This window comes from Ascaphus truei, chromosome 10, assembly GCF_040206685.1.
Source record: "Ascaphus truei isolate aAscTru1 chromosome 10, aAscTru1.hap1, whole genome shotgun sequence".
NCBI lineage: Eukaryota > Metazoa > Chordata > Amphibia > Anura > Ascaphidae > Ascaphus > Ascaphus truei.
The window spans coordinates 41,378,844-41,394,021 of record NC_134492.1 but is presented as its reverse complement, the minus strand read 5'-3'; the positions used below and the strand labels follow the sequence as shown (position 1 = coordinate 41,394,021).

The 15,178-nt window shown below is 45.5% G+C and overlaps 1 protein-coding gene across 1 annotated transcript in view; it reads right to left on the bottom strand.

The window, feature by feature from the left end:
- Positions 1-911: 911 nt before the first annotated feature.
- Positions 912-15,178, bottom strand: part of TMCO1 (transmembrane and coiled-coil domains 1) — a 29,330-nt gene continuing 15,063 nt past the window's right edge. Inside the window, exons 6-7 of the mRNA XM_075616791.1 lie at positions 6,837-6,981; positions 912-1,851 (exon numbers count right to left, since the gene is read on the bottom strand). Of these exons, the coding sequence (XP_075472906.1) occupies positions 1,753-1,851; positions 6,837-6,981 (244 nt within the window). The 3' untranslated portion in view covers positions 912-1,752. The remainder of the gene's footprint in view (positions 1,852-6,836; positions 6,982-15,178) is intronic.

Genomic DNA, 15,178 nt, shown 5'->3' with positions numbered 1-15,178 from the left:
CGGCGTCATTTGATGCCCATCGCCATGGCAACGCAGCAGCCGGCATAAAGGTAAGGGGGGCGCGAGCACTGGGGGAGAGAAGGCAGGGGGGTGCGAGCACTGGGGGAGAGCAGGCAGGGGGGGCGCGAGCACTGGGGGAGAGCAGGCAGGGGGGGCGCGAGAACTGGGGGAGAGCAGGCAGGGGGGGCGCGAGCAGGCAGGGAGGCGCGAGCACTGGGGGAGAGTAGGCAGGGGGGGCGCGACCACTGGGGGAGAGCAGGCAGGGGGGGCGCGAGCACTGAGGGAGAGCAGGCAGGGGGGCGCGAGCACTGGGGTAGAGCAGGCAGGGGGGCGCGAGCACTGGGGGAGAGCAGGCAGGGGGGCGCGAGCACTGGGGGAGAGCAGGCAGGGGGGCGCGAGCACTGGGGGAGAGCAGGCAGGGGGGCGCGAGCACCGGGGGAGAGCAGGCAGGGGGGCGCGAGCACCGGGGGAGAGCAGGCAGGGGGGCGCGAGCACGGGGGGAAGCAGGCAGGGGGCGCGAGCACAGGGGAGAGCAGGCAGGAGGGCGCGAGCACTGGGGGAGAGCAGGCAGGGGGGCGCGAGCACCGGGGGAGAGCAGGCAGGGGGGCGCGAGCACTGGGGGAGAGCAGGCAGGGGGGCTCGAGCACTGGGGGAGAGCAGGCAGGGGGGCGCGAGCACTGGGGGAGAGCAGGCAGGGGGGCGCGAGCACTGGGGGAGAGCAGGCAGGGGGGCGCGAGCACTGGGGGAGAGCAGGCAGGGGGGCGCGAGCACTGGGGGAAACTCAACATATAAATATACTTTGTTAATCCAAAGTATGTAATGTAATTTTGTCTTTAGAAATACAGCAGACAATTTTTCATACTCATATGATAACACAATCTTCTTGAGATACATTTGCAGTTGTCACCATATCTTTGATAAACCATCTTTATTTTCTGCATCTGCATAATTTTTGACCTAAAGAAAAACCCCATAATCATTTTTTTCCCACCTTTCATCACAATGGGTTTTCTCTAAAATAAAGAAATGTTCAGTCACGTCATTGTTTACAGAAAAGCAAAACATCAACGTTTATCAAGTCATTTTACACAGTTCTGCAAATTGCTATCGGTTTTGTTCTTCAGGGTTCTCCTGTCCTAATTTTTTTAAGCAAAGACCTTTGTTTGCGTGAGAGTTTGTTCCTCAAGCAGCAGTCCACCTAATTAGGCCTCTTTTGGATTACATCAAGTTACTTGAAGTGTGACACTTGTGGTATTTAGAAAAGGTGATGATAGTTTCAAGGACAACTTGTAGCCCCAGCAGAGGAGTTCAGGACCTCTGCCGTTTGCAGGAGCTGGAGCCCTTTTATACAGTGTCAGCTGCACTACAACTAGTACAATGGCCAAGTAGCTAATATGGCTTCTTTATGATACCAAGTACCAGAATGTAAGAAAAATATGACTGAACAGATAACACTCAAAGCAACTTCATACAAACTAACAAGCTTCTTGCCTAAAGAATCAGACTTGTGTAGAATGGGTGCCTGGGATCAAACAGTACGAGCTTCAAAGCTTGAGGATTCCTCAAATTCATGAGCTGATCTAGAGAAGTCACGGAGAGATCTCTCTAATATAAAAGGCTTATTCAGAATCTAGTTCAATAGTGGAGTCGTTAATCCTTTGCGGGAGTTGTCTTCAGACCGGGAGTTTAGGAGGAGACAGAGAGATGGCAGTGACGGTAAAAAGGAGACATTTCTTGGCCTTTCCGTTTGGTCTAAGAGAATTTTCCAGTCTGGGGTGGGGGTCCTAGGAATCCCCCCGCCTGTTTGGTGGCTGCTCTGGATGGAGCAAGTCCCAGCAACTTCTGGATATTCTGCAGAGAGGGCGAGAACCATAAAATAAAATGTAAGCCAAATTTCACCTTTTTTGCGTGCAGAGTTCAAGCAGCTTTATTACACCAGGAAAAACAAACTAGCTTCTTTTACACTTCCTATATTATATACTTCTAAATAAATGTCTCACAGGGAGTTTGGAAAACGCAGAGAAATCCTATCCACATAAAATAAACATTATCTATGAAGGCATTTTGTGTTGGTTTAAAACAGAACACTATTTTGCATCATAGTGCAATAATTCTATTGATCTATAGATATTGCAGTGTGTAGATATGTGGACAACAGATACCAGGAACACGTAATCGGTTATTTACATTTGCATGCAATCATTAAAAGTTATTTGCATAGGAGCAGGCCCTGAACCTACAATACATAGTGCACAGTTCTATAACCTAACCACCAGGCCCTTTGTCCTGTCTGGCATGCGTGAGAGCTACTGTACTTTATATGCTCTCCACTGGGGGGTCAAGTTGAAAGCATCCCTTCTTTAATTGCAGGACAGTACTGCAACCCACTGCCGTGCAAACCATGGTGGGCCAAGCAATTAAGAATGGTGAATTGCAAGAGTCCCATCCTTTAGCTGGCTGCAGCAAAACATCGATAGTTTCAAACAATTGAGGTGTTCTTTAAAAGACTTGTGAACTATATATATTGTATAGAAAATTCTTCCCAACACAAGTGTTTGTCCATCACTATCGCCAACAACCATTTTTGCTACTGGGTCATGCTGTTCAATGGAAAGCACTTTGTTTTGGTCACATTCCAGAAAATGTACGCACAGTTTTCTTCCACTCAGTGGAAATGTCATGAATGACTTCAAAATATATTTAAAACAGGTACTTAATCACTATTAAAGTCTACAAACTACATGCCGTTTGCCCACAATTATTTTTCGTGTGTTACACTCTGCGCATGTGTATGGCACGGTTAGTGGAAGATATTCACTGTTTTGGCAGTATGCACCCAAGTACTAGAACAGCAGTGAACCCTGCAGAGCAGTAAGGAAATACACTTCCATACTCAGGCAGGCAGTGCAAGTACAATAACTGTAAATATTATTTGACACCTTTTCTCTTAAATGACAGCTCATGCAAAATTACACAAAACATTAAAAAAAGAAAAAAGTTTAAAAATTTCTGTAGATTTATTCTTTTAGAAAGTTTAGATTGTTTTTCTACCTTTCAAGGCTTTATACAATTTAGACAATTCCCCAAAAATGTTCCTGCTATTTTCGGTTTAGGAAACACACAGATTTGTGCTGGAAGACCTTCAAGGCTTAACTTTCCAAAGCTACTAAAGATGGTGATCAATGGCAGAGTATGTTCACTGTATTGAACATCCAGCAGATTTTGTTATGTGGGATTGGGGCTTTAGGAGTATGGAAACTTTGTGCAGAGAACCATCCAAGCTCCCAAAATAACTCCAAGATGAGACAGTCATCTGAGGAAAAACATCACATCTACTACAGATTCCCACAGCCTGGCTTCCTTCTTACAGGAAGGTCGTGCACACTCAGACCACACAGGATCTGCGTGCTTTCCTGAGCTGCGGAGGTGACAAGGATGGAGCATCCTCAGGTTCACGAGCAGGAAGGGGCTCGCTGGTGTCGGGAGATCTGACCAGTTTGGGACAGTAACCCAGCACCTCAAACACATTCTACAGCCACAAGTAGGTGGTGATTACAAAAACCTTCCACCATACAAAATACAGCAAATATACATTACCCATGAGCATATCTGCGTGACCTATGGAATGCATCAGGGAATGATGTAAAATATAGATGGAAAGTGACACCTACAGTGCAGTGCTCAATTGCATGTCACTACCCAGAATCCTTGTCTGCAACAAAACCATGGCTTGACCTCACAGCTGAATGGAGCAGAGTTGAGGAACAGAGATACAGTCCTGGATCTTCTCCTTGCTGTACATTCTGTAGACTAATGAGCTACACAGGGGCCTCAACTTCTCCCAACTTTGTGAATGTAGTGGTAGGATACTGGAAAACCAGAAGCTTTATCAATATGTCATGGGATGTTTCTTTGAGGGATTGTTGTTACATTAACATTTTTCTTTTGTGATGGCTATGTACAGGAGTTTGAATATATTGGTCGATATGTACTCCCCCAAAACATGTTTTTCTATTTTTCAATGATACCTTTTACAGTATATGGGCCATTCTACATTCCATGCAAAACAAGCACAACGTATCCATGTTATCAGCTTCAGGACAATTGGCATCTTTGCTCAGACTTGTTTACAAAGTAATTAAGATGATGTCATTAGTCAAACTGACAAATATAAGTAGCTGATATAGTTGCATCCAATGTTCACTACCGGAAACACACAAAAAAAAAACCCACTCATTTTTAACAAGATATCGTTCATTTTTTTTATTTTACTAATTTGTAAGGGGTTTAAATCTGTCCAAATATTTTTTTTTTTTTTTTTACAAAAACATTATTTTACCTGCTTGGTTAAACTGCTCTTGTTTTAATAGTAGTAATATTATAGAACAGAGGATATCCCTGTTTCAGCACTAGGTGGTTCAATCAGTGGCTCAGTTCGACTGAAGCAGGGATATCCTGACCTGCTGGTGGTCCTTGAGGACCAGGAGTTGCCCACCCCTGTTTTAGAGGGTCTTTATAATCAATACCTTATATTTTGTGATAAGGTGTAAACTCTTTTATACAAGGACACAATTGTTAGCCACGATCTTCCCTGGCCCATATAGACGGCATAATTAGTTTACACTAAATAGCAAACATATAAGGGGGTAGATCGGTATGGTAAGCATTCCATGCGATCGCAACAAAGGCGCATTTCTTTTGTTCAGAGGTACATTCAAATCACCTATGGAGTCAAGTGTTACGAAAGCCGGGTACACAGATTTGTATTTTTTGCCGCACCGCTGGGACTACCCTTCAAAGCCGCAGTCCGCACCCATCGCCATTTTGTTTCGGGCTTTGAATATTTATTTTTTTTTACTTTTTAAAACCCCATACTTCGTTCAGGATATAATAAGCATTTGCAATATTAAGTGACCGGGAGGTTAAAATGAAGCTCTCCTCGGAGTCCAGTGCAGTGAATCAGTTACCACGGTAACCAGAGACTGTAGAGATTAAGACAATAAGTGCAAACCTTTATAGGACCATAGTGATATATTTAAGCGGTTATATGTTTTAACCAAAATGGACACCTACAGTGTGGAAGTATTTTAAATCCTGCTCACAGTTATGTTTTTGGCTGGCCACGTGGGATTGCACCTTTAAAACGCAAAAGCTCCATTGTGAAGAAATCCCAAATCCTAAACGCTGCTGCCAGAATCACTGTACTCTTTCCTAAATCTGTCTCAGCGTCTCCCCTGCTGAAATCCCTCTCCTGGCTTCCTTTCAAATCCCGCATCTCACACTCAATTCTCCTCCTCACTTTTAAAGCTTTACACTCTTCTGCCCCTCCTTACATCTCAGCTCTAATTTCTCGCTATGCACCACCCCGACTGTTGCGTTCTTCTCAAGGATGTCTTCTCTACCCCTTTTGTATCTAAAGCCCTCTCCTTCATTAAACCTGTCTCACTGACTGCCCCACACCTCTGGAATGCCCTTCCCCTCAATACCCGACTAGCACCCCTCTCTATCCACCTTTAAGACCCACTTGCTTAAAGAAGCATATGAGTAGTTCCGTGGCTAATACTATACACAATACATAAAGCTTTGTCCCCTCCAGACGCACTTACCAGAATGCCGTTCAACTTTCTCTGTACGTTCTTCCTACCTACCAATTAGATTGTAAGCTCCTCGGAGCAGGGACTCCTCTTCCTAAATGTTAATTTTTATGTCTGTAGCACTTATTCCCATGTTGTTATTTGTATTATTTGTTATTTATATGATTGTCACGTGTATTACTACTGTGAAGCGCCATGTACACTAATGGCGCTATATAAATAAACACATACATGCAAACATACATACAAATCGCGCTTTCACCCTTTCCTAAAATGCAGTCATCAACTCTCAGCTGTGCAGCAGCTTTTAGAAAAATCACAAAAGGACAAAAACAAAAATATATGTTACGACACCAATAATTCTCCAAAACAGGAAACAGTTGGAGGATTTCTCAATGAAGCGCGTGATCAGGATGCAAAAAAGGGGAGAAAGTGCATTTGTATTTAAAAAATTTTTTTAAAAAAAAGTCATCTCTGGGAGCTGAGGCTTTAAATCTTTATTTTGTAGAATTTTTGCACTGTTGAAGCTAAACTAGCACAATATTATGCACCATGAAGAAAATACAGGAAACAAGGGAGGTTTTACAAATACTCCGCATTTTGTTTTCTTTCAGTTCTTGAAATACAACAAATGTGCAACTTTCTCAGCGAGAATGAGTGTCCGGCTAAATGTAAGCACTGCTTTAGATGCATATTACACAGAGCATCACTCGCTGCAGGTGGATAAGAAGATGACACTGGCACCACTGAACGCTATGTCTATTAATTGTATATTCGGTAACGTTTTTGTGCTTTTAGATGAGCATACAGGTGTACATTTGCAAAGCTATTAAGTACACCAACAAAACAGCCCTTAGTGCCTGAGGTCCAGCATTTGCAGTCACGTGACTGCTACAGCAGAGGTCACATGACCGCCACAACAAACCCCCCTTCCCCAGTTGACGGAAAGTAAAGTGGAGGGGGATCCACATCCATTGCATATAGGTCAACCCCTCTTTTGGACTGGTCTGCCCGATCAGTTTCTGGTAAAGAAGCATTGTCCCCTATGACGTACCTGGTACATCATTAGGGCAGTGAAAAGGTTCATATGTAAAGGTCGTTACACGGCTTTCAATTATTGGTACTCCGAGACATGCTGCCATGTTGGGACGGCATCTTTTACCTATTCACTGCCAGAAGGGCCTGGACTGGTTGCCTTGGCAACAAATTGGGTTAGTGGGAATTAGCAGACACCGCTCTTACCTGTCGGATTGACATGGTGCATAGGATGTACAGGAAGATAAAGGAGCAGTCTGTGTAATCTTCCCCCAGCAGGTTCCTGTGCGACAACCCCTGAATGTAGGACAGTGGGACAAAGGGCAGCTTTGCAACCACCCGTCCGTCAAATCTGGGGAGGGAGGGGACAGAAAACAAAACAGTCAGCCTACCTCATGCATTGTAATAGCTTGGTTTTAGAAACCACGCGCAGGCAAAATTCAGCTTTACACTTCGAGAGAGCTTAACGACTTGGAGGAAGAGCTCATGTGTTAGTTGTAAAAGACTTAAAGCTGCATCACCCCAAGTCAACATTGACTTTCCCTCCTTACATCTCTGCTTGCCTCCTGCAACCTTTACGGTAGTCTTGTTTGTCCTACACAAGTGTACGGGCCCTGCCCTGTCTCTGTCTCTCTCATACCACCCTCTTCCTTTCCTCACTATCTGCCTCTCTATGCCATCTTCAACATCCAACTAAAAAGACACCTTTACAATGAAGCATTTTCAGAATGCTGAAACATGACCACATGACCCACGGCCTATGTATTGGTCTGAAATTAATAGGAAGGAAACCGCGAGGAAAATGGAATCCCCGAAAAGGAGACACCTCCTCTTGGGGGATTCCATTGTAAGAGGTATATATTTAGGAGGAGGTAGTAAGGGAGAGAGGGGAAGGCCCAGCTAGGGACAAATGTCCTGGCTAGCAATGAAGTTAGGGACAGCTCTTAGGCAGGTACAGTAGTATCCTCAGTCGATTTTTAAGGGGTATTGCTAGGGTGGGGAACGCAGAAGTCTTCTTCACAGCACACACCAGAGACTTTAATGCATGGCTGAGGCAGAGAAGGGATTTGGATTTATTTAACGTGGCTGTTCTACTTGGAGGGATATAGGACTATGTTAAATATGCATCTTGGAGGGGAACCAGGATACTCTGAGCAGTTTAGATGCTTCATTAACAAGTATTTAAATTAGTTAAGGGGGCAATGAATTGAGCCAGGATAAATCCACCTGCCCCCCCTTCAAGAGATAGCGATTGGGGTTGGACATTACAGCAGGAAACATATCCAGGGGAACAGAAGACAGCTTAAATAGGCAAAAGGATCAACTGTCCAGGAGGAACAGGAAGGATTAGGAAAAGCAGTAACACGAACCTTTGGGCACTGTTAGAAACGCGGGTAATTTGGGACATAAAATCTAATTACAATAATGACAAGGGATGACTTGGATATTGCGACTACTGCTGAGTCATGGTAGAATGACTGGGATATAGCTATATCAGGTTACACTATATTTAGAAAGGACAGGGTAGGAAAGAAGGGAGGATGAGTTGCCCTTTATGCGAAGAAAAACAAATGTCTACCTCCGCACAAGGTACTGTAGAAAAGAAACACTTTGGATAACACTAGAAATTGGTGAGACTATGGTCGTTGGTACAGGGGTGGTCTACAGGCCTCCAGGACAAGAAGGATTGGATAGGGTGTTAGTAAAGTACATCACTAAACAGTCTAGATTCCTTCCTAGGAGTTTCTCTCGAGCAATTGGTGAGGGAGCCCACTCGCAAGGAAGCAATACTACACTTTACTTACAACAGGAGACAGGGCACCCAATGTATTTGTGGGCAAAAACTTGGGTTCCAATGATCAATATCAATCAGTGTGGGTTAGTATGAAGACAGAGGCCGAGGCATACCGCACAAAAACAAAGGATATTTCAGATGTGGGAAATTATTTAAGCTATTCTTTGGCAAGTAATTGAGTGGAGTGCATGAGCAGCGGGGAAAAAAATAGATGCAATACTAAAAGGAAAAGACCTTTAAGCCAGGCAGATTAGTCAAAGAAATAGAAAGCCGATATCTCACAACAGGTATTGTAAAAGCTATTAAAAAAAGACAGCTTTCAGGTAATATAAGTAGACGCAGGGGAACTAGATCAAGCTGGGGAGAGGCAGGCTAAGCAAATAATCAGATGTGGAAAAGCCCAAGCATGTGAGAAAATAGCACAGTTAGTAAAGGGGGACAACCTCCTTTGTAGGTATGCAAGTGAGAAGAGCAGGAGGTATGACTAAGGCTGAGTCCATACAGACTTCAGCCGCGCGGAGGCTGAGGGAAAGCGGGTGCTTCCCATGGCCTTAGTTCGCATGTCGTCGGGGGGCGTGTCGGGGGGCGGGCCAGTGACATCATGGAGCTGGTTCGCCCTCATTGGGCGAATCGCTCACGTGACCGGCCCTACGCTCACGTGAGCGCTCAAACTAAAAAATTGTTGGCTACGCTTCCGCACACCTGCGGAAGCGTGCGCGAGCCCCTGCTAAAGCCACTCTCATTGTGGCTGCAGGGGCTCACTGACAAGCGTCAGCGGATAAGCGCTGACCATGGATTCAGCCTAAAGAAGACAATATTGTTGAGGGAGATCAAGGTGCAACAGACTATCTTAATAATTATATTTGTTCAGCTGAAGATAGGATGGATCACTTGGATAATATAAATATACATAGAAAGGGAGATGAACACATGTCCATTTAAAGAGGAGAAAGTCCTACTGGATCATTCAAAAGTGAAAGTCAAGTTAATGGGGGCAGATAGGATATATCCAAGGATACTAAAATAGTTTAGGGGTGTGCTGGCAACACCATTAACAGAACTAGTTTTATTCTGAAAGAGAGAATTGTTGACTATTTAAAGTCCAACAACTTACAAGCTCTCAGGCAGCATGAGACTGGGGAATAGAAATGTCAAACAAACCTAATTGATCTTTTGACTGGGTGACCAAGGTAATATAACAGGGTGGAACAGTAGATACCCAAAACATGCCATGCCTAACGAATTGATTTTTTTTTTCTGTACGTGCATATTATACCACCTTACCTTGATTAATTATACTTATACATTTTTACACTATGAGAGCTCGTACGCTGTCTTTTCTTTACATGGAACAGTAGATGTAGCTTACAATTCAGAAAATTTTATCAAGATCTATATGGCAGGACTAATACGGTCTCACACCCACCTTCTAAAACCAATTACTCCCACTTCCTACAGTCAAGTGACCTGACCACACTAACAGATGTTGAAACTTAACCAAATAATATCATGTGAAGAAGTAGTGTCGGCAATTAAAGGCCTCAAAAACCTTAAATCTCCTGGTCCAGATGTTTTTTCCGGTGTATACTACAAATGTTTTTATACATTATTAGCTCCTGAGCTTACAATCATATTTAATACATTTACGAAGGGCGAGCCCATTCCCGACACTATGTCTTCAGCCAATATAGAAGTGATACCTAAAAAAAGGAAAGGACCCTACTAACTGTTCGAGCAACCGCCCAATCTCCTTTATAAATACTGACTTGTAGTTATTTGCCAAGATACTGGCCAACCGGTTAAATTAGTACATGCCACATTTAGTGCACCACGACCCGGTAAGTTTTGTTCCTTCCAGACAAGCCGCAGACAATGTACATTGTATAGTAGATCTGACCCACTCAGAAAATGCGGGAGGTACCCCTCTTCTCTCCCTATCTTTAGACGCCGAAAAGGCCTTCGACAGACTCGACTGGGATTTCTTGTTCTCTGTACTAAAATATATGAGTTTTACAGGTCAATTCCTACAAGCGGTCAGAGGTCTCTATCAACACCCTTCTGCTAGAGTTAGATGTGCCAGCCTCGTCTCCGATAAAATCCAAATAACTAATGGCACTAGACAGGGTTGTCCCTTATCCCCTCTACTGTTTGCGCTTTCAATAGAGCTTCTGGCAGCGACTATTAGACTGAATCACAACATCTCAGGGATAAATATAGGTAAAGTTAATTACAACATTTCCTTATTCGCGGACGACGTGGTCTTGACCCTCACACGCCCCTTAACATCCCTCCCGAACCTCTATCAATTTCTTGAGGACTTTGGAAGTAGGTAGGACTTTAAAATCAATCACACCAAATCCCTGGCACTGGCGGTGAAGGTGCCGAGCAACACCGTCAAGCTTCTCAAACGTAACTTCGATTTTTTTCATGGCAAACTCATTACGTTCCCTATCTCGGAATTAATGTTACAAAAATCATATGAAACCATATAGAAATTTAATTATCCAAAACTAATTAAAAACCTATAGAAAGATTCGGAATCCTGGAGCAAATACAATATCTCATGGATAGGCAAAATAATATCTATTAAAATGAATCTCCTTCCACGTATAATGTATTTTTTCCATACTCTCCCCATTAAGATACCACTTAAAGATCTAGAGGACATCCAAACTAGTATTACCAAGTTTGTATGGAACAGGAAACGCCCAAGAGTCAAGAGAGAGGTACTATATAGGCCTACAAGGATGAGGGGGGTTAGCCCTCCCTAATTTATTGAAATACTATCAGGCCTCCCAGCTGAGTCAGCTTCTGCTATGGAACACAGAACCTCACTCTAGAGCAGGCCTGCACAACTTGTACAGTGAGAGGGGCCGAACTGCTCCAAGGAAAAAAGATTTGGGCCACACGGGTAAAATCATCATCATCATCTCTCCTCCAGCACCTCTCATCACCATCCTCATATATATATCTCCCCCAAAACCCATCATCCACCTTTGCGAGACTCCCCATCGATCTCTCATACCCCCATCTCTCCCCCTCACCCATACACATAATACTCCCCCTCCATATCAAACACACAATACCACCTGCACACCACACACATCCCACCCACCCCTGCACCTCACATCACTCTCCCCCCTGCACCTCACATCAATCTCCCCCTGCACCTCACATCACTCTCCCCCTGCACCTCACATCACTCGACCCCCCTGCACCTCACATCACTCTCCCCCCCTGCACCTCACATCACATCACATCACTCTCCCCCCTGCACCTCACATCACTCTCCCCCCATGCACCTCACATCACTCTCCCCCCTGCACCTCACATCACTCTCCCCCCCTGCACCTCACATCACTCCCCCCCCTGCAACTCACATCACTCTCCCCCTGCAACTCACATCACTCCCCCCCCATGCAACTCACACCACTCTCTCCCCCCATGCAACTCACACCACTCTCTCCCCTCACAAGGAAAACAGAGTCGGGCCCCACAGCCCATCCCAGCAGCCGCCCACAACAGCTGGCCACAGTCCATTTCATCAGCCTCCCACCCCATTTCATCAGCCCCCCCCATTCCATTTCAGCAGCCCCCCTCAGCCCATTCCATTTCAGCAGCACCCCCCTCCCATGTCAGCAGCCCCCCCCTCCTCCCATGTCAGCAGCCCCCCCCTCCTCCCATGTCAGCAGCCCCCCCCCCTCCTCCCATGTCAGCAGCCCCCCCCCTCCTCCCATGTCAGCAGCCCCCCCCCTCCTCCCATGTCAGCAGCCCCCCCCCTCCTCCCATGTCAGCAGCCCACCCCCTCCTCCCATGTCAGCAGCCCACCCCCTCCTCCCATGTCAGCAGCCCCTCCCCTCCTCCCATGTCAGCAGCCCCCCCCCTCCTCCCATGTCAGCAGCCCCCCCCTCCTCCCATGTCAGCAGCCCCTCCCCTCCTCCCATGTCAGCAGCCCCCCCCCTCCTCCCATGTCAGCAGCCCCCCCCCTCCTCCCATGTCAGCAGCCCCCCCCCTCCTCCCATGTCAGCAGCCCCACCCTCCTCCCATGTCAGCAGCCCTCCCCCTCCTCCCATGTCAGCAGCCCCCCCCTCCTCCCATGTCAGCAGCCCTCCCCCTCCTCCCATGTCAGCAGCCCTCCCCCTCCTCCCATGTCAGCAGCCCTCCCCCTCCTCCCATGTCGCTACCCGAAAGTAAAACATTTTGTCACACAATATTGTAGGGTCGTGTATCCCCTGCCTCCACTTATTTTGAAACGCTTTATAGAAACCGAGCTCTGGAGAAAGGTATGATATCCGCTCTGTACCATATTCTAATTAGCTCTGATGCCGGTGGCAAATATCTCTACATGCTGAAATGGGAGCAAGAACTAGGAGGCCCTCGACGACTGGGCAGATATATGGGAAGCTGCTGCCAAAAGCTTGATATGCACTGTGGTAAGAGAGAACTCCTACAAATTACTATTTCGCTGGTATATGACTCCGGTTAGGCTCCATACGATATTTAACTCCCATTCACCATACTATTTTAGAGGCTGTGGACAAAGCGGTTCAATGTCACATATTTGGTGGTGATGTCCAAAACTGGCCCCTCTGTGGAAGCTCGTCTTCCAACTTATGAATAGGTTGTTGAATGTCAAATTGAGACCCTACCCATGGGTTGCCCTCCTAGGAAGACCTATTCAAGATATGCTGCGAGCCTCAACCAAGCTGATTGCCCATATCATGGTCAGCCACAAGATGCTGTATCGCGGCGTCCTGGAAAAAACTGGACGCTCCCTCTAGCCATGGTTAAACATAGGATACAGCATATCTCTGTTATGGAAAAGCTCACTGCATGCTTGAGTGAGAACTGCCAAAAGTTTCCCAGATCTGGGATCCTTGGCTCGCCGGAGGAGGGCAGAGAGACAATTGAGAACTGGCCTTTATTTAGGATGGAACAATCGTTCCCCCCTGAGGTTGTTCAGGCAAGGACTGGAACAAGGAACATTTCTTATAGATAATATATCAAAGAAATTAGACAAGTTAAAAACCTAAAAAGCTGACCAACGTGCCACCCCCTTCTCTCCTTTCCTATGTATTTGTCTGGTCTATTATTTAAAGTGTTATTAGTAGTTGTTAATTTGATCCCATCATCACTGTTCACGTATAAATGTATGCGTAAAATGCTAGTTGTGGTCTTGAATGTCTTGAATGTCCCCTTTTTATTTTCCGTATCCCATTGAAAACTGCAAATAAAATTCAGTAAAAAAAAAAGTCATTCACAGTGGTTTCAAAAAAATAAAAAAAAAATGCTACAAGTATTTTCTCATAGAACAGGACTGATTTTTTTTTTTTAAACACCTGTAGGATATTGCTTGGTCTGCAGCTTTAAGGTTCATCTTCTCCGAGGAGATTTGCTAGCCTTGAAATGTATGCACATTAGCAAAGCATGTTTACTTACTGCCAGCAGCTGGGGTTGAACACGAACTTCCTTCCGAACATTAACTGCTACTTGAAATAAACTGCTGCTTGTCCGCATCACAAGTTTACCCTGAAGAACACACGCCAGCCCATGAGACAGCGTTAAGAGAGCGGGATTCCTATACATAAGTCAGCTCCTGGTGCTGTGAGATGCAGCTATTGTTTCTTTTCCCAAAGCCGGCTGTTAGCAGGTGCTTCTTGTTTGAGCGCAGTTTCCTGGACTCGTTAAGAGTCACACGCGGCGATTGGCCTTTCTTGAAGGCTCACGGCAGTCCTGGCAGGGTGCTCAGGAAGGAAGGGCGGTGGTGACACTTAATTCCCCCTCCCCTGAGGACATATCCCCTACGCCAAAGTGCATTTCATCAGCAGCCTCACCACATGTCAGGCAGGTCTAAGGATACACTGCTTGGCACTTCTATGACTGGATCACGTTGCATATGAATATAGGCATACAGAGCCTGTTACTTCCCGGACTGCATGAATATACAGGAAGATGCAGAAAATACAGTTATCCACCTCTAAGGCTGGATGTACCAGGAGGATGAAGCAGAGGTGGAGAGCCAGTCAAATGTAGGACATATGGAGAGTGACTTTGTGGTAATCTGCATTTTGGAAGGTCAATGTCCACTCTTTAATGCCAGGGAGACAGTGATGTGCCTTGTCTTTGTGCAATTACACAGTGATGTGTATACCATCAAAGATATAGGAGTACAGAGCTGGTCACCTCTACGACTTGACGGGCTGTGTAAGTCAGGAGGTAGGCCCCCTGATACACTGTCTGTCAGTTACATGTACAGGAAAGGTTTCTTGCATCTATTACTGGAGATCTTTCGGGACAGATGCAGGGACATTGAATAATTGCTATCAATCCTTTTCTTACTAGTTTGTCAACAGGATAAAATAAGACTTGGGAGGGGACTGATTTTCTCCAAATACTCCCTTTGGTGTGATATCACGGTGCTGAAAATAAGTTTACACAGGAAAAGTCCCTCTCTTTCCTCCCTTATCTGTATTTGCCCCTTAAAGTTACATGGTGGGCTACAGGTTGATTGACAGCACCTAACCCTGCATAAACGCCCCTTCAAGTCAATGGGAGTTGGCACCGGATCGGGTGCGCTAATCCCATATTGGCGCTTGGTGAATTTGCCCCTTAATTTCCAAAAAACAGAAGCAGATAAATGTTTGTTTCAATTAATAAAGTGACGATAGAGTTGACCTATTTTTGGTTTTGTTTGTTTTAATAGATGCAGCAGTTGCTTAGCTTTAAGGAAATGTAATGACCTACCCTGCCGATC